Source organism: Liolophura sinensis, chromosome 1 (genome assembly GCF_032854445.1).
Source record: "Liolophura sinensis isolate JHLJ2023 chromosome 1, CUHK_Ljap_v2, whole genome shotgun sequence".
Classification (NCBI taxonomy): domain Eukaryota; kingdom Metazoa; phylum Mollusca; class Polyplacophora; order Chitonida; family Chitonidae; genus Liolophura; species Liolophura sinensis.
The window spans coordinates 38,872,050-38,898,960 of NC_088295.1; the positions used below are offsets into that span (position 1 = coordinate 38,872,050).

The 26,911-nt window shown below is 37.8% G+C and overlaps 1 protein-coding gene across 1 annotated transcript in view; it reads right to left on the reverse strand.

Annotated features, from left to right (window-relative positions):
• LOC135482149 (utrophin-like) overlaps positions 1-26,911 on the reverse strand; it is a 64,835-nt gene that overhangs the window by 28,359 nt on the left and 9,565 nt on the right. The window contains exons 3-5 of the mRNA XM_064762006.1: positions 10,552-10,613; positions 8,623-8,715; positions 6,958-7,038 (exon numbers count right to left, since the gene is read on the reverse strand). Of these exons, the coding sequence (XP_064618076.1) occupies positions 6,958-7,038; positions 8,623-8,715; positions 10,552-10,613 (236 nt within the window). The remainder of the gene's footprint in view (positions 1-6,957; positions 7,039-8,622; positions 8,716-10,551; positions 10,614-26,911) is intronic.

Sequence of the window (26,911 nt, forward strand, 5' to 3'; positions counted from 1 at the left end):
GAGCTAAAGTAGAAACAATTAATCAAAACTCTAGAAACTGCGTACAACAGAGAAAGTAAGAACCCCTTTATGACACAATCATCACTGGGCATATCTTCAAAAAAAAAAACTTATAAATGGAGCTAAAATTGGATTGGCCAGAAAGAACTGAAGTATAAACAATCAAAGCCCTAGGAATTTGGTAGGACAGAGAAACTGTTAAAGTTATGAACCCCTTTATGATAAAGATCACCAGTGCACATATCTTCAATACAAACTTACACATGTACGTGTAGTTAAAATTAAAATTACATTCAAGAAAAAAATGAAAGCGAAACTATCAAAATTCATGCAATCTGGTGCAATAGAAAGGGTGTCAAAGAAACACACCAGTTTATCAGAAAAAGATGGCAAAGAGTTTGCACAAACAGAAACAAGAAAGGACTTAATATTCAATGTTCTTTTCATCCGTAAGAACATAAATTTTTTAATGTCCAAAATCTAAATGCCAAATGTACATTAAAACAATTTTAAAGGGCAATAAAGAGGGCAGACATTAGGAATATAACTACAGTTAATCTGCCAGCATATGTTGTGTTCCTCAGGGTAACCCCTATGGTCAGGTTTTTTAATTGACGTCTTCCTAACAGTCTAGTTGTCAGTCTCTTGACTACCATTTTAAGTTAGTGGATATGCCAAAGCATTTGATAAAGCCCTATCCTACACAAACATGGTCTTCAACAAAAGACCAAACAGTGGACAGATGAAATTGCAATAGCAAATGCATTTCACTGCAAAACTACCCAGAAAAAAACATGAAATATTAAACAGAGTAGTTTCTGCTTTTATCTAGGATGGGAGTCATGTCTGTGTACATATGGACGCAGGACGCTTTACTGACATAATATGGTGCAACACTACACACAAAATGTGTGGATCTAGCAAGAGTGGCAGTATTTGTCTGATGAAATACATTCATAATGAGAGTAACTCTACCGGAAAATTCAACAACAAATCTGTCAGAGCAGATGACAGCTGCTTTTTCACAAAACATACAGCATAAATGCAAATCTGTTTTTCTTTCACATGCAGTGTTGACAGATTTTTTACATTATTTAGATACTAAAATTTATATCAGCTGACTCAAATGAGAGACAAGAAGCAGGGAAATGGTGGGAGAAGTTATCACACTGTATAACCATAAACCATATAAAGGGTATGTGCCTCGAAGACTTTCCCAGCTAATAGGCAAGAAACTGGAAATTTAAGTACAATTTATCATTTTTCTGATGCAGCATTGGAACGTTAACATAAGGTCAGCTTTATGGAACATACCGAGGGCTGAAAAATGTATTGATACACATGTAACATTGCTCTAACAAATCATACCTGCTATACAATGGAAAAATTACAGATAACATCAGAGGTCTAATATCCTGTAAATTCACATCACAGAAAAGCCATACCAGAGAATTCTGTGAATATAAACAATCTGAACAATTCCGGGTCGGATCATACCAAAGACTTTAGAAATGGTACTTTCTGCTGCCTCACATGGCACTAAGCACTGAAAGGTTAGAGTAAGGAAACATGGCCAGTTGGGTGTCAGTATAATGTGACTGGGTGGGGTGGCATGTCTGGTGTCTTCCGCACGATACTTCAGTGGCGGCAACACTTTGGCAGCATGAACTCGCCCAGCCACAAGAAAACACAATATATGTTCACACACCTAATGATTCCTCATCGTCATAGGACTTAAAATTTGTTAAATACATTAAACCCCAAGCATACATATATACAATCTAAACAAATTTATGAAAGTGATTCCCACATAATTTTTAATCATCTAACAGACAATGATATGTTTTATTTCTAAGAGCCAAGACATCAGGTTAGATAGCATAAGACTGTTCAACAATACTGCCATGCCCCAAAGGATGAACAAATTACAGCCTTTGACCTTAATCTCAAAGTTCCCCATTGTCAAATTACAGCTGTCATGTAAGCAAATTAAGGCACATCAGCATCAATAAAGTATAACTTGCATCAAATTCCCAATAAAATGTCCTAAAGTTGTATCACAATACATGGTATGTCGCATGTCAACAGTAATAAACAACATTCAAATAATTACTAAACATCCTATTTTCTTTTTTCACCTCTTCCCACACAGATGACATTTTGGAATTTGCAACATGATAAACAACTTTAGTATACTTTACTTTACTGACCTGACAACCCCTGAAGTGACCATCAACACTTATGTATTTGTATAAATAGCACCAGGTCATAAATCATGTCTGTATATATGATACATACATTTGAGAACATATAAACAGATGCTAGGCAGCTGAGATAATTATGGAATGTGACCAACTGAGGTCAAAGTTCAGTGCTGACAGACAGGGTGCTGCTCATCATCAATTACAGGATACTTTGAGGAAGTTATTAATCATGAGAATGTGGCTAAACATTTGAGCCACAGGAAACATTAAGGTAATTAATCTGTTCCATGCAGCCCGCCCTAATCTGGTTTATCACAGCATCTTTTTCTGGACACAAATGTTTACTGTAACGCTAGCAAAATGGTAAGGCTTGTGCTTCCTGCTGCCTGCATGTGTTGCAGTAAGTGCACATTTACAGCCGGCGCAATGCTGTCTGATATAGAGTAACTATATGTCAGAGGAAATACACACATGCATATGTAACACGCTAACACTTCAACAATACAGAGTATTACATGACTGATCTGTGAATAAATTCACCATGTTGTTACATAATGATATGGCAGAAATACTGCTGGGATGAGTTCTTCCTTCACTTAAGCCAGGGACACACTAGAGAGATTTTTTCGCTCATACAAGCATATTTTGTGAATTTCTAATAAAATCCGCCTAGCGTGTCCACAGCAACATACTTCACAGGCGATCTTGTCCACCCTGAAATTCGCTTGCATCAAACATGTCAGACACTAGCAAAGAAATATGCTGGCAAATTTCAGCGATGGAGACGATCAAGCTGACCAATCAAACAACAAAGAATTGTGTTGGGCTGTGACATTTTGTGTCACATGGTTTACTGGGTCACATGATATAACCTAATGACAAGGATCAACAGAAAAATCCACCTAGTGTGTCTGCAACTATGCTGTGAATATCAGCAGCGTATTTTGTGGGCGATTGGTCTATACCTACAAGCGAAAAAATCTGCCTAGTGTGTCCCCCATCTTTATATAAACAGCACTGGCCCTAGATATATTCAAATCTTGCCACACAAATAGTGTACTACTTATTAAACAAAATATAAACTTCAACTTTCAATGATAGCTTACCACAATTAAAAGTTAAAATTTTGTTACCCTCACAGGTGACATATGAGCAAACTACATGTAGCTTTCATTCAAATGCACATAGACTGTACATGTATAATACTAGAAGTGAACCAGTTTACCCACTGCTCAATACTATCCGGAGGACAGAAGAAATGAGTGGAATCTAAGTTGTCAGCCATGAATGTATAGCCATCCTCCATTTGATTAATGTCAGAAGGGACCAGGAGAGACAAAAACTGGTTATCTGCCATGGTCAAGTAACAACTAAATACCCAAACTGTTCCTATGGCAACTGTCTTTTGAGACCAGCAGCTCTGTACACTAAATGGGCATTCATGCAGAAAAAAGTAATTAAAGGGGACATCTTGGTCAGAATTCAAGAAGTTGACTCAGTGAAGCAGAAACACTTTAACAAACTACATGTAGTATAGCTGAAGAGCCATACCAGAACTAACAGTAGCAGTTAATGCAAAAGTGACAAGTAAGGAAGGCCGTGAGGAATTACCCTATTAAAGTTACAGTAACAATCCCGCAAATTTCATTTCATCACGATTTGCCATCTGCGTAAGAGCCTACATTCACATGTACAGTATGAAATGTAGTCTGATGTCGTCAAAGCTTACAGGACAAAGAAGTCCAAAAACCAAAATGCAGCATTCAATGTTTCTGTTACATTAGTCTACTGCCAAAACTGTTCAGTAGGATTCACTATATGAACCCGACATGTATACATATGCCTTTGGAGTTTCTTAATACGCTGTACACGTAACCTTGCCTAGGATCTGCAGTTACTATACACCGTGCTACAACTGCATCTTGTAGCATCGGCAAACACAGTACTTCATTTCCATGTCTCTCTGACAGCACTGCCAGGGACAACGTGCACTAAGTCTGGCTTCACCGAAAAACTTTGCAAAGACGCAGTTGCCTTTCAAATGGAGCTTGCTACTGTTGGCAGCATCACAACCCGACTGCAATTCAACAGTTATAAATAAAGAATTACACTTTTTACTCTAAAAACAGATAGCATTAGATCTGATGAAGTAAATCTCAAATCCCAAAAGGCAAAATTGAGAGATTGATTTTAAATAAGACAGCATACAAGAATATTACGTAGCAGGCAAGATACTACACTGAAACTGGCCAGGCACAACTTGAAGGACATAATGTGTAAGTGGTGACAGGTAAGGCCTAATGTTGAAAATGATCCTTAAACAAGAAACTAAAACATTATATAGCTTCCACGGAGACTGCAAACCATAGACTGCACGGCTGGCCCTTTATCTATAAATCTGAATTTAGTTTAACTACCATGGTAAGATGCATCATTACTACAGGTATCAATGGTATTAGCTGCAAAACAAATTAGCTGCAAAACAAAATAAAAGTTGCAAAACGACATTTCATGCCACTGCTTAGTGGAACAGGCCTATGATTCAAAACTGTTAAAGTGAAATGTTCTGATTTGTTTGAGAATTTACAGAAATATCACACTTGTAAAGAAGGCCTACCCAATGACTGTTATCTATTTGTGGTTTTGTACATGGCAGAGAGATCAGACATGGAAAAACAATGGGAGTTTTTGTTGTTATTCAGAAAACTATGGGTGGCTTCAACCAGTAACTTGTATTAAACTATCTTCTTTACATGCACTGGATTTAACAACTTTTTCAACATTAATCCTGTCACATCACGTTGGTTATTCATTGTAGTAGGCCAACCCTAATACTGGTAGCAGCACATTGTTGGAACACCATGCCAAACACACCAAATGCCCAATTCCAACCCAGTTAGTACACGCAGCCAATCAGTACTCTGTGTAACCTCGCAAGCAGAGTGCCACGAAAGGAGGAACATACATTCATACACTATGAAGTGTCAAGTATTAACTACATCTGCATATTTAAAGTACCATAATTTAATATACAATCCAAGCCTTTTGTGGCTGTTTAATTTGCATGTAATATGTGTGATATGATATAGAAACAGTTTACATACTCAGGTATGTGCATAGACACAAAAAACAACACGGCATGACACCATTCTCTGGCAGTTATCATACACAAGGCAGAAGTAATACACAGCCAATGTTAGATCATTTTTTTACAAGGTAGAAAGCAGCGCCATTAGCAAAGAATATCTTAAACATAGAATCAGCACAGATGAGGAAAAAAATCTACCAGGTTTAGTATGCAACAGTTCAACAAGCTAAATCTGGCGCCATTCTTAGTGAAAACTGACTGTTAGCAGTGTTCACGTAACAGCACATAGTATGTACAGCTAACAATCGCCCTTCAGCATACTAGATGTACATGTACTCAGAACAATCCTTTCAAATCTTGATTTAATAAACTACCTCAGAAATGTATTTATTTATTTAATTGCTGTTTTACACCGTACTCAAGAATATTTCACTTATACGACGGCGACCAGCATTATTGTGGGTGGAAACCGGGCACAGCCCGGGGGAAACCCTACAACCATCCGCAGGTTGCTGACAGACCTTTCCACGTAGGATGAGCTGGACTTGAACTCACAGCAACCACATTGGTGATAGACTCCTGGGTCATTACGCTGCGCTAGTGCGCTAATCAACTGAGCCACGGAGGCCCCAACTATCTCAGAAAATAGTATGTTGTGATACACACACGTATGAAGGATGTCATCAGTGTTAGCTATACACTGAAGAGAGCCCCTATCAGTACAAACCAAATCCTCATGTTGCAATGCCTTCATATACTGGTCCTTGTTATCATGGGAATTTAAATACAATGCCACCTATGTCAAGCCTGCCTTCAGTAAATAAGTGTTTATACACTTCAGTAATTCTGTGACTTGTGAATAGCAATGATTGTATTTATAATGCATTCACATCATCACCATATCAATAGCACTTTCCAAATTACATGGAAAATATACCCAGCTACAACATAGCAGATGAACAGAAGATGTCCATTAAGAAAAGAAAAATGTAAGCATATCAAACTGTTGTGACAGTCTCTTCAAAACTCCCTTAACATATAGATCTACACATGCAAACACAACCATATAATTCTTCGACAGTTTCTAGCATGGCTACTTACCCAGCTATATTCACATAACAGATCTACCTAAAACCTGTAACAGTGTGAACTCCCAGGAATGTAAATACAGCGGTAAATCTAATTAATGCCTAATCATGACATAGCTTAGATAAATGAGCAGCCTACACATATAAACATGTCTTGTATATGTACTGACAGTCTTCCACATAAAAAGGGCTAAAATATCTCCAATGAACCAGTTCTCTACAAAAATACAGTCAATAAATAAATCAGATATTGGAAGAACTTTAAACCAACAGCAAAATATGAAAGCGGATGTCTGAAGTTTTCCCAGATAAAAACGGCATCTTTTTCTATAATGAGAATACAATTCGCCTGGATGTCAGGCTCTTATGAAATTTATTTGAAAATCCATCAAAAAATTCTGAAATATATCAGACCTAAATTAATGTAGTTTTGGAGCTTTCACTCAAATTTGATTGTTTTTCCAATTACTAACTTTTGAAAAAAGACTGAAGCTACCATTTAACGTGAAACTTTGCTGCCTGTTCCCTTGAAAATTAAGGATAGAAGTCTACATAGCTAATGTGCCAATATACTTACGTTGTAGTTTTTGGCCAGCACTTGAAGAACTCTGTTGATGTTGTTGATGTGATGCACACGTAATTTTCCCTTCTCGCGTTTCTGAAAAGGAATAACAATACTGCTCTGATGAAGACTAAAAAAATCTCAAAGGTTGGTTGTAGATGCCCTGGGCAGAGCAACTAAAAGGTATTTGATGAGGATAATATGTCTGGTGCCATGCTAGTGCCTGCCTTGTCCGTCTGGATGGCCCTGTCCGTCTGGATGGCACGTCTGGATGGCACGGGAGTTTGACAGCACTGCCTATGTAGATGAGAACTAAGGCAGCCTCACATACATGTGTAGACACTGAAAAACAACCTCTCACTCAACCGGCATGCCTAGTACATGTATCAGGGAGAAAAATTAACAACCGGGGCTCTATAGAGGAGGTGTCGCCACGCGCAAATCATTACTTACATGTACATTTATAGCAGTAATGAATACCTCAAGATGCTACCTCTCATATTTTCTCTCACCTGTGTATATCTTTCCCTCCAATTTTAACCTTTTAAACCCCAGTAACACATAAACATGATGATTATTATGAACATAACATAATCATTGCCAACACAAACAGACTTTCATGCTTACCCATACTCAATTCTACCCTGACTGTAAACATATCAAACACCTTCAAATCTTGAAATTCCAAAACAATACTTGGGAAGGCAAACTAAATGCTGTATCCCAGAACTTATATTTTAATTCGAACATTGCTACTCATTAATAACTCTCAATTCCAAACATGTACAAGCACATGCAGTTAAAGGAAAATTCTAAAAACAATAAAGTTTTTCCAGTGTGAGAACCTTTAAAGCCATCAACCTTTTCTAATGAATTCTGTTCGGCATGTTAAGTTGCCTTCACCTACCTTAGCAGATATATACCTATAACCGATATTTAGCATTAAAGTACTGAAAATGGGGTCACCTGAGAAAAGTAGGTCAAAGGTGAAAGGTCACTTTAAGAGGCTCATCAGTTCTTGCGCATGTGATGTGAACCAGATGCCAAAGTGGAAACTTCATCTGCCTACAGTGTACATGCAGTAACCCACTCACAAATACATCCACAACCTGTGTGTGTGTGTTTTTTTTTGGTTTTTTTTTTTTTTGTTACTAGTGTAATTAACAGTCTAGCTGCAGCTGTAGCCGTATGTTGGAAAGGCTGTCCTCTACTACACATCATAAGCCTCCATGTGGACTGTGGAGAGATGCTATCCACTGACAGACAGATACCTCCATCAACATTATACAACACCCTGCTGGACCTACCATAAACACCGCAAAAATCTGACAATTCTTAACCTCAAATTGACATCTGGAATACCACAGACATAGGCGTGCAAGATTAGGCCCCAATAAAAAGATGCCTTAATTTCATTATGAGGTAGGTTAGATGGGTTATGGGAAAAAGCAGAGGACATCTTCATAAAATCTTCTGGAAGATACTGATACATGTAGTATATGCTTTGATTTACCCAGCATGACTATATTCATGTATACCACAGATTTGTGTGCAGGAAGCCGCAATAATTCCAGCCAGTGTAAAATAGTTTGAAAATGATAACTGTTGACCACACACAATAAAACCATCACAAAAATTGAAAGCCACCCTAAGCAGAGATATATGTACACTTGTACTTACCAGTTTAAGTCCACTGAGAACCTCCAACAGTGACAGTAAAGACGTCCCATCTTTTAGGTCAACAAACAAATCCTGAACAGGACTTTGACGGGCCTGTCAAGACAACAATAGATCAACACATAGATCTACTGTTTCAGCAAATTGATTAGCTGACTGAAACTTAAGAGTCACACAGTTACATGTGATTCTGTTAGCTGAAATTACTAATGACTTGACACCAGCAGTAACAATACAGGTGCAAATATCCAAGATTTAAAGTTTTATTTACTTTCAAGAATATTAAAAGCCAAACATTTTGTAGTTTGCGACAAACATCATGAGGTTATGACAGCTACAACTGCTGAGAACAGTGTCAATTTAACCAATTTATTTGATACGGTATATAAATTACAGTTTTGCAGTACTTATTCACACAAGCAAAGAAAACAATAGTTTTCTTTCCTTAGGGGAAAGGATTTCCTGAGAAAAAAATCCCAAACACATGTTTGACAAACCGGTCTGCGATTATGGATCAGAAATGTAAAAACACAGCTGTGAACACATGCGGGATTTAAGTGCACTGATAAAGGTAATGCAGATAGGACAATAACCTCAGCAACATTCTCTACATTCCAATCAGGAATTGTGCCATTCCTCATCTGGCAGGGGGTTTCCTGATAACCAATGAAGGAGGTAAATCTATCAACAAGAAAACACCAACCAACACAACCTTTGGCTCCACTGTAAACTGCCATGTTAAAACCTTGCCAATCACTTCCCTAATCTTGTTTCTCCAGACATCTTACACTTACATCTCTGATCTTTATGTATCAAACATCGTCTTGATCGCTCAAGACATTTTTATCACTTTTTCAAGCTTGCGGCATATTAAAGTACAAGCAGATATAACAAGACCAGTGAGGTTTTTCAGGAGTCAACGCTTGCTAGTGGACTGCAAATGAATTTATATTCAAAGCAAGTTTCTTCAAAATGGAACTCAAATCGAACAAAAAAGTCCTTAATACTACACCAACATCAAAGTCTCTTGAAACATCGCAAAAACATTGTCCTTACTTAAAATTTACAGGTATAAAGATCACTAGTGTATCCAAGTAACTGATTTGTAGTTTGGTCATACAAGTCCTTAATGTTTATGTACTATGTATACAGTATACATTATTACTACATCAGTGTTAACTCTGTGAAATATTCAGCAATACATATACATGTATCTGTATCTTATGAAACGATTTCACTAGAGTGGTCAGTGACCCTAAAATTAAACATGTTCGTTTACATAACTGCTTTTTATTTGCTGCTGAATTCAACTGCTACCTTGATTTTTCAGGCTCAATGAGAGCACACCTGGAACGTTTTACAGGGTACATGCCCTCAGCTGAATGGAGGAACTAAACTAGGCTAATTTTAATGAAGGTAGAGGAAGCAGTCAAACTGGAGACAATTGAAACCCTGTCGATAATGGAGCAGAAAGCAGCATTCCTTCTGGCATGTGTGAGACACCTTCAGGTTAGACACAATGTGCTACTCCCCAAACCCTCAACAAACACCTCTAAAGGTCAAACATATTGTGACCTTGAACATTTTTTGCATTGTGTGTTTTCACTAGGGGTCAGCCAAAATGCTTACCAAATTTTATTGGCTTCATCCTATAGTCACTCGCATTTTTTGAACACGTCCTATATCATGGACACATTATTAATGGTTGATCAGATGGCTTCACAGAAGTGAATGTTTATGTTTCATTTGACTGAAGGAATCAACAACAATATCCGAAAACCTTTGATCAAATCATGAGTCTCAGGCATGAGGCAATGTATTATGCAGCCTCATAATAATCCAACACAAAGTCCAACACAAAGCAAAAGCAGAAACCAAGTCTAAGGTTCCACTGCCATCAGCTATGTGTACATGCATTTATTTGAAGATTACCTTTAAAAGCTGGGAATTTATCCACTTTGTGAAGGTTTTCTTTTGTACATCTTCTCGTTCATCTGCAAGACAAAGAGTGACCTTATATTAACATATGACAACCATAAAACATATATTACACACATACAGGGCATAAACCAAGTCAACAAATCTTCCAGTAATTCAAAGGTAAGTTCAAGCTATCATCTATTTCTAGTAATGTAAAACAAAGCTCAAATCATCAGGTGTTCTAACATTAATAGGTTTCAATAATTCAAGTGATCAGATGTTCTAGTAATGTAGGGCTTGGTTTAGGCCATCCGACACTCTCGTATTCCACTGTTGTCATAAATCCTCCACTAAAGTATCAAATAAATACTAGTATCCATGTGGTGTACATGAACCAACATCGATTGTAAATCACAAAACTGCACCTGCAATACACAATGGCAAAATTCTTCTAGGCTCCGATAACATAAATGAAGGCATGTTAAAGATCTAAGGACAGCAATCTAACTAGTTGGTCTGTCACTGCACATGGACACTGATTAAAGACTTCTTGTCTACATTAAAATGGCAATTTCTACTTCAAATATATCACCCTGCTAACAATAGGGAACTCTGATGACTAAGGTGAAAATGCATCATAAAACTTGTTGGAAAAAACTTATGCTGGCAGACCAGAGTGCGGCTAATACCGCAAATGGTTATCTAATGTAATATATTGCCTCTATCAGAAGTGATTGTATGTGGTGCACACAATATATCTGGTACACACGCTTTGTAAAAATGAAGTTCATTCACCTGTTCAGTCAATGTTGCAATGTCTGTCTCTGTGTCTGGGTAAATGAGATTTCATGCACGTCTAACCAGATGTATTGTGACACAGGTCATAACAAATACAAGACAGAAGAAAAAATGATACCTGTGCGTTGTAATTAAGGTATGTGAGTATGTGCAGCAATTCTGACACACTGACACTCCCTAATTAAACACAGGCATCATTACTTAATGTTCAGTCATATAATCTTCGTGCCAGTACAACCTACTCTATTCTACACGCTGTTTTTCTGTATGCCTAGATCCTATCTATGACAGCATAATGACTGAAACAACACCACACATATCCCTAAACTGATGTATCAACACATTCAGTTTGACAGTTACAAAACAAACTGATGAAAACCTATCAATATTATAAAGCTTCACAAGGGCTAATATAGAGAAACAATCCGAGTTACTGTAACACATCTGGAATTGTTTTATTAAAGCTCACAGCACATCAAAGTGTGTTATAACCGTGAATACCACACCTGAGCTGCTTCTACTCCTCCTTGAATACACCAATGCAATACAGACCTCACCTGTCATATAACCAATGGTTAGGACAACACAACTGGCCAGGTGAAGCAGACCAGAAGTAATCAGGTGTGTAACCCAGCCATTACCTGAACAAAGCCATGATAATTCCATCCACCACCCTGTGAATGTCCTCATCCAAGCGTCAAATAAAGAGGAGTGTGGTAATTACAGGGACTACAAGGTTACACAACCCACAACTACTGCTCTATTATAGACCTACCAGCAGTTCTCTGACAATCTCAAGTGACACATGTAGTACACCAGCAGAATATATGGGGAAATTCTCTGACAGAGAATAGAGTGCATTACTACAGGCTGGCATGCATGGAGACTGTGGTTCAATAAATGAAACAAAACTCTTCTTTTAAAAAAAAGCTTCAATGAGTTATGATAATTCCAACACATAGTTGACTTAATGATTCAAATCTAAATCTACAGCTGACTTTATCATTATTCAAATATATAGTTAATTTAATCATCCAATCACATAGATGATTTTATAATCCTTCAAACATGTAGTTGATATATATGTAATCACAACAGATGGGTATCACACAATCTGAGGGCTTAATAGTTAAACCGGTCTGAAATCTGAAATTCAGTTATATCCTAGATCATATCAATAAGATTAAAATATGAAGCGTGAATCAAAATTTCTCTTGTGCAGAAGAGAGTCTCAAAGCTGAGATACCCTAAACGTTAACTACTCTAGTATGGTATCCAAACTTACCCTAGAAGTTGCATTAAAATGTTTACGTCCAACTGCGTTGCACCCTATCTGGGCATGCATGTAGTACCAACTGATCCACAATCGTGATAACAACCACAGAGCTACTATGCTCCGTATCCTATCCGTGTCATACTAAACCTACTGTCATATTGAGTTGTCCAAGTCCTCCAAAACACAAGTGGTTTTTCATGGTAAGCGGTAACTTTTGTGACAGGCTATTCTTCAGTCTTGGTAATACATCCACACAGAGACGGTCGATATGATTGGATTACTACAGTTTATATGCACATACAGATGTGAGCTGCCATGCCTATCAAGGGATTAAACATCCAACACTATCTGCAGAAATACGGTAGATATCACCAATAATTTCTTCCTCAAGTATCAGATGTTTATTTACGGGTTCAAGTTTCTTTGCAGACCTGTCAGATTTTAAATGCCAAGCCAGCCAGACAAAAACGATGCAACCAAAAACCATTACGGTGAAACACCTGGCCGAAAACTCACGCCCAGGCCTGAACACATTACGGAATAAAGGTGTGAAAATCTTCTAAAAAGAAAGTTTCCTGACCTATGAGCAAATCTGCTACACATGACGAACACAGAAATATTAAATTAGTAACATTGTACTGACTTGTGCTAGCCATATGGCTGTGTACAGGTAATCCTGTCTAGTTTGATGAGGGGTTAGAGGTTAACCCCAGACAATACCTCTCTCAGCTACAACTCAGGTCGGTTGTAAAACTGCTACGGTGGGGTTAAGTCCAGCCATGACCTGTGCATCAGAAAACTTGTGGTGGATAAATAACCCACATAAATGTCATATTGTGTCACCTCAATAAGGTATGTGACCTACAAATGTGGCCTTCACAGAGAGGATTATACCACAAGATGTACATTTCTTAATAACATGACACAGGTTTGTAACAGTCCCTTTAACAACCAACTCCATTACAAGGATTCATTCACTTCCTGTCTTACTACAATAAGCATCAATATTATGAGTTTTCAAGACCCAAATACTCAGTATCTTCGGAATAAACTTTAAATTTGTCCTTCATTGTGGAGGTGCAATGACTTACCTTAAATGACCATAAATTTCGTCCATGACTAACTTGCCCATTTTTTTCCTGATTCTATGAGTTCTCTTGAGTTTAGAAAATGTTTTTTGAGGTTGGCTTGGAACATGGGATGATATTCTACTCAAAAATTGTAAGTTTCAGCACCAAAAAAATATTTTTTGACATTTATTTGCCTCTAACAATGCACTTTTGTGGGCGACATTTGGGGTCATATAGGGTATTTCCCTTGCATTCACTAGTGGTCACGTCATTCAATGAAAACAATTACGAGTACTAAGTCAAAACAGTTAACCTGATTTAATCTAAGTAAATAAAACAAACTGAAAAGTTTATGTAGGGCAATAAGAATTCAGACTTCTCTGCGCTTATCATACAATTAAATAGGTTCAAAAGATGATACATCTTAAGATTCGCATCAGAGTGCATAATCTTCTAACAACCATCGAAGCAACCGATCTCTTTCAAGATTCCTTCCTCTCCCAATAACATGTACGTGACCAAAGCCCCATTCATTCATTCTAAAGCTTTGTGTTTCTTAATGTGTTTAGGATGTATTTTTCTGTTCATTGATGTTTCTCAACTGGACTGCCTTAGGCAAAAAGAAGTATAGCAAATACGTGTGCAGGTACACTTACCTAAGGGCAAGAAATCAACAATAAATTGGATCATTTAATTAAGTGAGACTTCTTTGATGTGACAGTGAAAGATGTACTATTAAAGCTACTTTCACATTATGAAGACAATTTGTTTTTCATTACATTAAAGATGAAATAAGAATTGAGACAAGCTGGGAACACTTTCACAAAACTAAAAACTAAATTTTTCCTGGCCAAGGCGGTTAGCGAGCCAGTGCAGTGCAAAGAGCCTAAAACCTTTCACCAAAAAAAGTCAGCATCCAGTCCAAGTCCAGATCATGCTGGCTTCATCTCTAGCTTTACGTGGGAAGGTCTGGCAGCAACCTTGTTGTGAGTTCCCCCACCAATACTGGCTGAGTTCCTATCAGTGAAATATTCTTGAGCACCGCTTAAAACACCAATCAAATAAATAAATAAATAAAGTTTTCATAAGTCACATCCCCGTGTGGCAATTTACCCTTCACATAATTTCTGAAACAAGCAACAACAATAAGAGTTTGGATAAACTGGGAACAGCATAAACAAAAGAACTGGAATTGTAGCTTGGACTCAAAGTCACACTTACAAGAATCTATCATAGAGCTGACATGGAGAAAAATGACAGCCTTATGACAACACCAAACATGGACAAATGTGAGACGCCACATACACTATTGTATGTATGTATCCATAGAAAATATAAGCTTGTCGTAGCCTGGACACAAACTTCATACCATATATCTATATAGTAGATATCAGGAAATGCCTATCTGGTTACCATAGCAACCCTGAAAATGAAAACCCACCAAAAATTACAACTGTATCTGTGTATATGAAAAACATATGGAGTTGCAGCCCCAATAACTTATGTAGTATATGAAGGGAAAATAGCAATCTGATAACCATGACAACTGCAAAAAAAAAAAATGGAATCATGACACAATGTCCCCACTACATCTACATATTCACCAAAAATTAAATTTGTACATAGAAAACGACTGGAGATATAGTCCATCAATGGATAAAGACAGAAGGGCTGACAAAATACCTAATCCCATGGGCATATGAAAATTACATACAGTGTGCATGTGCAAGTCATCTTACAATCATGCTGAAGCCCCTAGTTAAGTGATTGGTCCATAATAAAAGACTGAGTATCAAACATTTGACAAACCCACACACAGAGCCACTTACAGAGACAATGGACTGTTATAGTTTTGTTACATAAGCCCCATAGCTTTATTATAAAGTTGAAGTATCAAGACGCATGGAAATACTTCAGATCTTTCTACTGGGCTGCATGGACAATTTGGACAGCGTTATATAATGTAATTAGCACCTAGCAAATATTAAAACAATGATGTTCTAGCTTATGATGCTTATGATTGATTGCACCTGACTATCATCAGAATGGTATTTCATTGATATGACAGCCATTTGCCCTTTGGTTAATGATTAATAATAATACAGATCTTTACTCAATGTTGTCCGCGGCAAACCCTCATTATATCCCTACCACATGTTACAGAAGCTCTTCTGTCTACCAGGGCCATGTCGCATATATTATTGGTTCTAAAGCCTGTATACAATGATTTGCATGTTTGGCACAATACCATAGCTGCAGTCATTATTTATATCCATTAGATTGGTCCTTTTTTTTTTTTTTTTTTTTTTGGGGGGGGGTGGGGGAGAGAGGGTATATACTCAATAATTACAGATACATGTACAGATAACACCTTTCAATTTATAAGTGAATCTACAACATGATTGCAACTTAGTAATGAGTGCAGAACACATTGCAACACTGTAATGTAAGCCAAAATCAAAAATACATGTAACAAGCTTGAAGACATGTGACAATAAGATTAAATGGCACTTAGAGCATAACAACCCATATAGGTACGTGTTCGTCTACCAGGTTCACCTAGAGACTTGGACTATGTCTGACTGGTACAGACTGAGTCAAATGATGTAGATGTAAATAGGATGATTCAGAATGATTTCATCGCTGAGAACAGCTGCACTGACCTCAATTTCAGGTCATCTCACCCGGGCATCTAAGGTGGTATTACTGAGACCATCACTAGAAATCAATAAGGGATGACTTAACATAGCAACAATCATTGCAAGGTCAATGCACAAGTACACCTACCTCGACCTCGGCGGAATTTTAGCGATGCTGTCCAGTCCGCATCCCCATCGGCAGTCGCCATTGTGCCGCTTCCACTCAAACAATTTCTAAATTTTTGATCACATTTAATTCACATCACAGCTGACAACATGTCAGCAGACGGCCATAAGATTTACAACAACAACGGCGACACAAGATTTGATGATAACCTGATAATCCAAGTAATCAATTTGCAACAAAATCAAAAAATCGTTTAAAAAAGGACCAGTTCACTGACACACGCCTGAATCAGCCTAATCCGCTGTAACCAAAATGACATCATCCTTATTTAAAGAGTTCCGCAAAACACGTTGGGAAGCATGACAAGGGTCTCCATGTACGATCCGTGCCAGTAATCCATGTCCTCAGCCATGCCTCGTCATCCAACATTTTCCAAACCACGTATTTCAGGAAATGCAGACATTCTTACCAAGGTGTCTGTGCTCTATGAACTATAGCCCTGAAGCAGAGCAGACTTCTTCACTGGTGTAGAACTGCATGTAGAAGGACAGACGGAGTGCCTGCGTGACAGTCATTATTCTACAATGGGCAGAACCATCCAGCAATAACAACAAAGGAAGGGCCCCGCGATGGCAACTGGGTACTCCCCCACTCCAGGCACCCGCCCGCACACAGCAGCAGCCGGATAATGGGTAATTACTGCGATGTCTCAGCCACACTGCGGCACACTATCATGCAAAGATCGACTTCACACAAATGAGACAGAATTCTTCATAGTCAAGCCCGATCCACAGAATAACAAGTAAGCATCCTAGATTATCATGCTACGAATTTATACGAATGCGATTCATCAAACAGCAGCAACATGCAATCTTCGATTATGTGTCCAGTCAACATTCAATTCCCTATGTCTAATGTACAGGATCGCTTAAGGTTACACAGCATCCAATCAAATCAACGAGTACATGATCACCGCATGATGTATTAGAAGTGACTAGTGGCCCGTGGAGAAGTTTTTATAGCAAAACGCTGATTTTCAACTTTAATTTTCCACGGGAAAGTTGCTGCACACAGCAAAAAAAAAAAAAAAAAAGCGGTGAACAAAAGACTGGGTATCACTTGATTATAATGAATGCGCGGACACAAAGCCCAGACGAGGGGAATTCCCTTCTCGCTGATCAATGAAGCCTGACCAGGCTGTAGTTCAGCTAGCGGGGCACAAGTTTTACACAACAGCCCAGGATCATTCAGGCTCTCTGGTCCAAACCCGCAGCTGTCAGGCAATCGTAAAGGCAAGATAGATGGACTTTTGGACTACATGATTGTCAGATTGGACAACAAAGAACAACACAGACCACATAATGTTCACACAAAGATGACCAAAATCTTGTCATAATAACCACCATGTTTATCATTAATCATCAGAATGTCTGACAAAAATCATCAAGCCTGTATTCAATTCAGTTGTAACAGCCATTCTGTACACTCCAGATTTTTGTATGGAATAATTACATTTAGAGTCCTTCATATCCAAAAGAATGTCTGTTCACATATTTTCAGTAAGAAAAGCTTTCAACACTTAGGTTGTCAGTTAAACTGTAGCATAAAATATATGGTTTCCCCACAGATGTTTGATGTGAAACAAAACAATACCGCTAAATTAAGCTAACAAAAATTTTTTTTTTTTTCAAAAGTAATGGAGACTGGGTTGTTAAAACTGTGAGGTAGATGTACTTTCATACCACCAATGAAAACAAATCATAAATACCACTCAGTATTGTAAATAGAATGATCTTTCCAACAGACAGATCACTGTACTTCATTTGCATTTTATCGCAAACATAAAGACTGAAAATGTCAACATAATCACACAATAGATTTTCGTAAGTAGGTCCACTGGCAGGGATTAATTCCAGTCTATCCCTCTGGGAAAATATTACACAAGCTCTGAGAAAGAGTGGAAAGGTAATTCATAAACCATCATTGATTTCAAGTTCTTTTCTCGAAAGCTGACATATCCTCTAAAATTTATGATGTGATGTGACCGTAAGAAACTATAGATTCCCTTTACATTGCTACAGCACAGATACATTAACCTCTGACCTTTAAGCCTGAACACTTTTAAATGCTTAAAAAATAGAACAATATTCAGTGAATAATGAATGGAACTGTCAGATCAATGAGTAATTCCTATAACGGAGATGCCTTCAGGGAGTTGACAAAACACCAGCAGACATGGACACCGTACAAGTGGCTGACTGCCCCAGGAGGACTCAGAGCAGCCAAAGAGCAGAACGCCATCATAGCAAAGGCGTGAAAAAAAAAAAAAAGTTTAAACTGCTTCGTGTAACCAGATATTTCAACTGAACTTTGAGAAAGGGTCAACAGTGAAATTCCCACCACAAGCATTAAGTAGACGAATACAGAATATTTCCTATTTTTTCATTCAAAATCAGATAACAGTAAATAGCATGATACGAGGTGTTCGGTGCTTGGACAACTGTACTGTACAAAAAACTTAAAAACCAAACATCTATATAGCATATATGTATAATCTTTCAAATCAAGGTAACTAATGACACTATCTATCTACCACCGAACTGAGATTTAATTACCATCCCGGTACGAGGTATGCCGTAGTTTCAGAATTAAAACTACATCATAAAACTTAAAACCGCAAACATACGTATTGCACACACTTTTACCTAACATCTAGTAGGTAAAAACACACTTTCAGAAGCACATACCAATCTGAAAATGACACTATTGATGTCAACCATCAAGACTGGCTGAAAAGAAATCAATCAAACTTCACCAAAATCTCTTAGGCAGCCCTGTAAGGTGGGTGAAATTCAGAATCAGCAAAACACGTAACCTGTAAAATGTTAATGTGTTGGTGAAATACCGTAACTGTAACATTTCATACCAAACTGATAATATGCATCAACAATCACACTGAAACTCAAAAAATACTTAATTCTCACCAGATCTGTTATATTATACGTATATATATATATATATATATATATATATATGTACATGTAGTTAGACTTCAATAAAAACAAAGGGTACCCTCTTGACAGTCAAAAGTATGCCAAATACACATGTACAGCATAAATATTCAACATCATGCTGGTGTGTTCAATGTTTCATATCAACACTTGCAAATGCACTATGCAAATGAAAGATGACGTCAAATGCAATATTTATGCAAACACTGCATGGAGAACATGGTACTATTTCAAAATTTGTGAACAATGAATAATTCCACATAACTAATGACTTTCAGGAGAAAAAAAAAACAGTACTGACAAATTGATTTGTATTGATTATACTATTACCTGTTCATAGTAAAGAATTACCTGCGAGACATTATGTAAGGGAGGCCACTCAGTCAGTGCAATACAACAACAGATTGAAAGTCTTCAGAGAGCAGTTCTAAGGTACCCACAAATGAACAATATTTTCTCTCCATCAAAATTAGTAAATTTTCCAAACCAATAAAACTACACGTATATGTTGACATAAAGGCACAGCTGTCTGCATACTACCTCTAGTAAAAATGAGAAACAAAAATAAGGACAAAAACTTACAGATTTCTTAAAATTGGGGTGGCATATATTCCATTTTAGCTGAATTATTTACACCCATTTCCACCCTGGCAGTGGAATAGCTTTTCACTGGAAGCACACCTCTGCTACACTAAAATCCCATGACTTTTTGACAACAGGTGCTACCCACATTTTATTGGTCTTTGACACCTTTCTGCAGATAAGTGAACCTAGGAGCTGGGGCTTGTCTGAGATCAAGGCTAGAACCATGCTGATCCTGAAGTCAAATCTTATACTGTAAACATCCAAATGCTATAGTCTTCTTAAGTGCTTGTCTGTTGATAGAGGGACTGAATCTAAATGTATGCCTTTTGTGACCGGCCTCACAATCAAAATACCGCATTTGTACTCTTTGGTCAATAAAAAACAATGTCTCCTTTCCACGTGGGACAATGAACAACCAATTTCTCAGCCAAAAACATATGTAAAGAATATGGTCGCCAATGGTTACATGCAAATCTATGGCCACTGACAAAAGCTGAGAGAGACATGTGTAAATAGTTATTACATATAAAGATTCCAGCAGGATTTGAAATTAGAGCAAATCGTCTTCAACTTCCTAACTTCCTAACTGTCCACAGAATTCACTGAATTCCAACTATATGTACTTCATGAAACTCGGAATGCACCTACCCTTAAAGGATGTAATTCTCTGACTGAAGGGAATTAAAGACAATATGACAAGTCAAAGTTACCCCATTAATATATCTGTCACAGGATATGTGGATGTTAAAGAAATCTGACATATTAACAGGCTCCTACAAGAAAATCAATTCAAACAGATAAAAAGTAATTACATGCTGTCACAAAAAACCATATTTACTTACACTCAGCTTCCTCTTTGAAATCCTCAAATACATCATCTTCCAATGATGAGCTTAGCGACATGGCTGTCGTCGCTGACAGTTTCACAGCATCAGGACGAATAAATACACAATTCCGAGATGCGTGTCAAAAAAAATCAGACAGCTTTTGAACTTCTCACAGGAAATGATGGAGAAATCTGGAGATGATATATAAACCTTTACACATGATTTACAGGTGTGTCTGCAAGCACTGCTTCCTGGGTTGTTGTTAAATCATCACTTTAGATGTGAGGGAAAAAGAGGTTGTCTTGAAACCTGGTGGAGTTAGACCTGGGTCGTACTGGGCTGTACGCACACCAATCTGCCAAAAGACGGCAAGGCGTGAAGACCTGTGTAGTCACTGAGAGCACTGCCTCTTTTATCCGCCAGAATTAAAACAATCCTGTATGTTTATCGGTGAGGAGTGAATCTATCCCAGACAGGCAACTCACCCAGGATCATCACAGGTCCCAGCACGTAAGCACTTGGCCAAACCAAAATAGCGCCACGGTGGAGTCAGGTGAATTATTGCATCCTCCACTTCCTTCGTCCTCATCAGAACCATATATTCAAGCTCCACACAGATTTCGCCTTGATCCACGCTGCATCTTGTCCCTATACTTTGCACTGCAATTCCACATTAATCTTCCCAAGGGCTGATGGGTGTATTGGCTGGCGAAATCCAATTAACAGCAGGCCATGACCTTGCCCATATCAAACAGGGATGCAGAGAGAGAGCAGAAGAAATGCTTATTATAGAACAAAGACACCTATTTGTAAATAGCCACTTCAAATGATGAAGATACTCCCCAACAAAGTTCTGTTCCAAAGAGCAACATACAGTTTTGTGGGTGTCCAAACACCTTTGAGTGTCTTAACCCAGCAGTGGTCAAGGTAGACTGATCAGTATAATGGACAGCAGGCCTAGTGGTCAGGCTGAGCTCTAGTTTAAGAAGGTTTAGAGAAGGGGCAGATTACAGAAAGGCCAGTACAATATGGATTTAGCACAGCCTGTACCAATGCACTGTGGCCTCTCAGATCAAGTTACCAGTCTAGTCTACACAACATGCCCCAGCAGTCTGACATGGGTGGATAAATGTCTGACTGAGACATCCAGCATGGGCCTGTGGGGAGGGGGCAGATGAAAGAAACTCTCCTAAGCCTTCTCCACAACACAACAGACTCTATTTCTGTTTGATTCCAGCACTCAACTTATGTAACATGAAGGCTTCAGAATTTGGCATTACATGTAACAAGTGCCTTGAGCAGATCAAACACTTCCTGAACAGTTCATCAGAATCAGTAGCAGTAACATCAGGACAATATCTTTGATGTTTTGACTTGACCCTTGAGTTATAGGTCATTATATGTTAAGACATTACATGTTAAGACACTCCGCGGGCCTTTCAAGACTGCCAGGAATAAGCAGATGCCAGTCAAACATGAACCAAACCAAATACTTCAATTCAAACTCTGACTCAAGTTATACAACCATGCAAACTGGCAAACCAGTAGTTCACTCCACTTGAAATATTTGATTTCTGGCTAGGTTAAAGTGTCTAATCATGTCAAGAAATTTTGTGGTACACATTACATTATTACATTAGGTGTAGAAATTGTCAACTTAATCTGTATCTTTAATCACTTGAGGTTATCAGATTACTGACTGATAACATGAACACTGTAAAATGATTGCAAAATATTTCTGGAACTTTCAAACCACAGAAGAAATACTTTGTGACGAACTTAGGAAACAGGTACAGTCCCTAGGAAATGGGTAACACATGATCAAAACAAGATTATTTTTCTCATACAGTTAGACAACACCTTACAAAGGATTACAAAGTAAAACAGATTTCGCTTGGTTTATACACTGTTAAGACAAACATATATATAACTTTACCACAAACTGTCAAACACTATTAGACAATTGGGAAACTGCATACATGTAAAGAAATCTGCAGCAGCTCTGTGTCTGTAGATGATTTCATCTATTCTTTCCAACACAAATACAATGTCACCAAAACTGAAGATTTACAATTTATGAAATGCTCAAGATTCCTGGCAGCTGTTAAGAGACAAACCTATCATATTATTTTATAATGACATGCAACACACCCAGCATTTCAGCACAAACCGAAGACCAGGTTATCCAAGATGTCACTGAAAGGCTATATATCCGGTATAGATAACCATAAAAAAATCTCACCACTAGCACTGGTATCTTTCAGAAATCCAGTATGCCTAAAGTCTAAACTTTATGAAAATACACTGTCAATCAATTCTTCCAGACAAGTTCATGACATCCCACACACCTTGGTAGTTGACTTATGCAGTCAGGACTAGAGCTCTTGAACATTTAACATATCCTCCTGCTTATCTTTTATTCTGTCATCCAAGTCCAGGAATCTCCAAGATGTCCAATATTTCAGTAGCCATTAGATCGGTTTTGGGAAGCTACACAGAAAGGGTGTTTTCTATGTGGTTTGTGGACCTGACACCCTTCCACTGTCACTCTATCCCTGGGGGAATGTCTCCAGCAGCTAGATTATCCTGACAGATACCAGCTAGGTCTCAGCATTCCCAGGACAGCCTGTTAGTCTCAGTCATTACCCAACAGCTTGATGACCTTAACACACCTCACTTTCACAGTCTTTAACAAATTACTTGCAAGTGTTTAGCCTGCAGCCAAAGTCTGGCTGTGTGTCTCCAACCAAATTTCTAGCTCATTTGCTGGGATTTGTACCAAAATCAACAAAATGAAGATTCTGAAAAGAATTAACATTGACAGTAGTTATTTTTCTTTACCAAGACATAATATAGTACAATAATGCACTGAATTTTTTTTTTCCTTTCCGCACATTTGCTATTGAGACTTACAGTGCAACACGTACAAGTACTTAATTCCATGTGAAATTTGACGCCAAAACTTGTAATCCTCAGGAAAAGTTCTCCATCAACTCATAGGAAATGCCTACATTCCAAACATAGCCAAAATCACATCCAATTTCCTGTTTCTTGAACTCCTCTTATATATCGTGTTCTGTTGAAATGATGACTCAAACACTCTGCTTCTTCAGTCAAATAGACTTCCATAAATCTGTCATTCAAAAAGACAGTTCAATACACACAATTATTTCTTCTTTGGACCTCAATTAACACTTATCATTTTTCCGTAGACCTGAACTAAGCAAAATCCTCTTCTTCTTGTGTACTTGAACAGTTCCATGCAACCTTCTTTTGCCTCCCAAATACTTTTAGACATCTAACTGTATTCCTCCATCATCCACATTACAATAGCCACACAATGCACCGGTTTCCCTTCTAGATACGTTATCTCTTACTCACATCCGCTGTTTTGACACCTGCATTTAAAATGTCACCCTACACTTCAAGACAAGCCTGGTAATGTTCTGCCAATCGCCATCAGCAGTTGTCGGTATGACCTGAAAAGTCTGTTACTACCTCCAGGTACTAGAAACCCCACAGCTGAGTCTGTAGGTATTACATAACCCATACTCTGCCTGACATTTTACACAATAACGGTTATCACATACAAAACAACAAAGACCTCCAGTCAGACTGTTGACTGATGAACTGACTGAAGCCCTGTCTATTTATTTATTGGAATGACCTTTCACCCATGACGTTTGTTGAGATTATTTCACTCCATTTTATTGCTGGAGAAAATCACATCATAACGCTTTTCCTTAATACATGCATGACAGACTCAACATACAAATATCAGGAGAAGTGCAAATCCAAACATACAAGAAATCACAGTTCATGATGTATTGGTGTAAATGATCCTAAACCAGAGATCCTCACATGCATACATTATATCTGCTAGGATGACGAGTAAACTTATTCCGTGTTTTGTTTCTTTCTGCAAAGTCTAATTTTCTGAAAATACGTTACAACAGGTCAAAATTAATAAATTCACAATCTAGAATTCATAAGCAAACAGACATGTAAGCTAGTCTACTTTCAGAATTTGCCATTCCCACAATCTGTCTTTCAACAATCAAACAAACTTTAAGTTATTCTTGTGTAGGTCTTCATTCCCGTAGGTAACTACAGTGTAGACCTACATGTATATGTAGCAGGCTTACAATGTTAACATTCTGAATGCATCATTTACTTGTTTGGTATAGAGCTACCTGTGCTTTGGCTCACTGCCTAACTGGAAGTCAATCTTGGTACAGACTGCAAGCAGAGAGCTTGAAGTTAACAAACAACTTTGAAGAATGCTCTTGTCAGAAGCTGGCATGTGGTGAGAATCATCGGTTCATCTGTTAGCACCACTAGAGAATCATTTTCTTCAACTGCCTGGCTTACGTTTCCACAATACACAAATGCTCACATTTCCAAATTCTAGGAACAAAATTCCTTTCGATCCTCAAACGATAATTATAATTACCTTATTTGAATAGTGTGTTACACACTGTATTAAAAAAAATGTTCATAATGATCAGGTTAATAGGGTAGGAAATTGGGCAGAAACTGGAGGAAACCATTGTACCTTGGCATAAGCATGAAGAAACCACTGGACCTTGGCATAAGTAGGAAGAAACCATTTCACCTTAGCATACGCAGGAAGAAACCATTGTACCTTGCATATGCAAGAAGAAACCATTGCACCTTGGCATATGCAGGAAGAAACCGTTGCACCTTGGCATAAGCATGAAGAAACCACTGGACCTTGGCATAAGTAGGAAGAAACCATTGCACCTTGGCATACGCAGAAAGACACCATTGTACCTTGCATATGCAAGAAGAAACCATTGCACCTTGGCATATGCAGGAAGAAACCATTGCACCTTGGCATAAGTAGTAAGAAACCATTGCACCTTGGCATAAGTAGGAATAAACCATTGTAGTTTGGCATATGCAAGAAGAAACCATTGCACCTTGGCATATGCAGGAAGAAACCACAGCACCTCTGCAGAGCTAGACAAAACCACTACACCTCGGCATAAGCAAGAGGAAACTAACAATTATAATATTTACTTCACGAATCCAAACTGCTCCATATAACAATGAATTCCCATGAGCATGTACAATATGCAATTGTCAAATAGATACTTTATTAAATAATTCATAAAATGTCGACCATCATGGCTTGACAATAACTCTTTGAGGATATGCTTCTAAAATAGTGAACCATACCAATACAAATGTGAACAACGAACAATATACAGATATGACTTTTTTAATGACCTGACCTGCTTTGATGAACTGATTTTATAGCTCTCTTATTACCACTATCAATGGTACGTGTATATCCATAAACATCATTACACATGACTATATCATAAACTGACATACATGGCTGAGGTCAAGGCATCCTTACATATGAAAAAAATATGTACCTATACATATAACTACAACAAGTACCAGCCATTAAAGAAAACATACACTAACTTGCACATCAATTAGCCTGAGCTTAGTGTTAGCCCCTTCATGGCAGAACTAGGGACTATGAAAACTATGATCCCAACACAATCAGCTTGTAAATGGATGTACATGGATATCACTAGTGTGTGACAACCCAAACAGTATGTACATCCTTTATTTAAGTATTAAATGATTAGCTTTATGTATGATAATGGTAACTTAATACATATAACAAAACATATAAACATACTTTGCTGCTTTTACTACTTATTAACACATATATGTATAATGGGTCTGTCCAACATGTGTTGGGTCAATTAGAGTTATCCCCCATGGAAAGGTGAAGTCACTCTCTGAATTAGAGACTACAGTATTTCAACTCCAGTTCAATTTTGAATGTGGTATGCTCTATCTTGTCATTTATAGAAAACATTTGAAAACAGAATTACACAAACTGTTTAAGTGTTTCTAATCCCTTAACCTTAAAGTTTCCTACTAAAAGTAAATTGTACAAAATCCTTCCACATACTGTTTGCAGATCTACTGTATATTCTTACTGGCATACATGTAATGTGCACATCACATACTGTAGCCTACAAAAATCTGGTA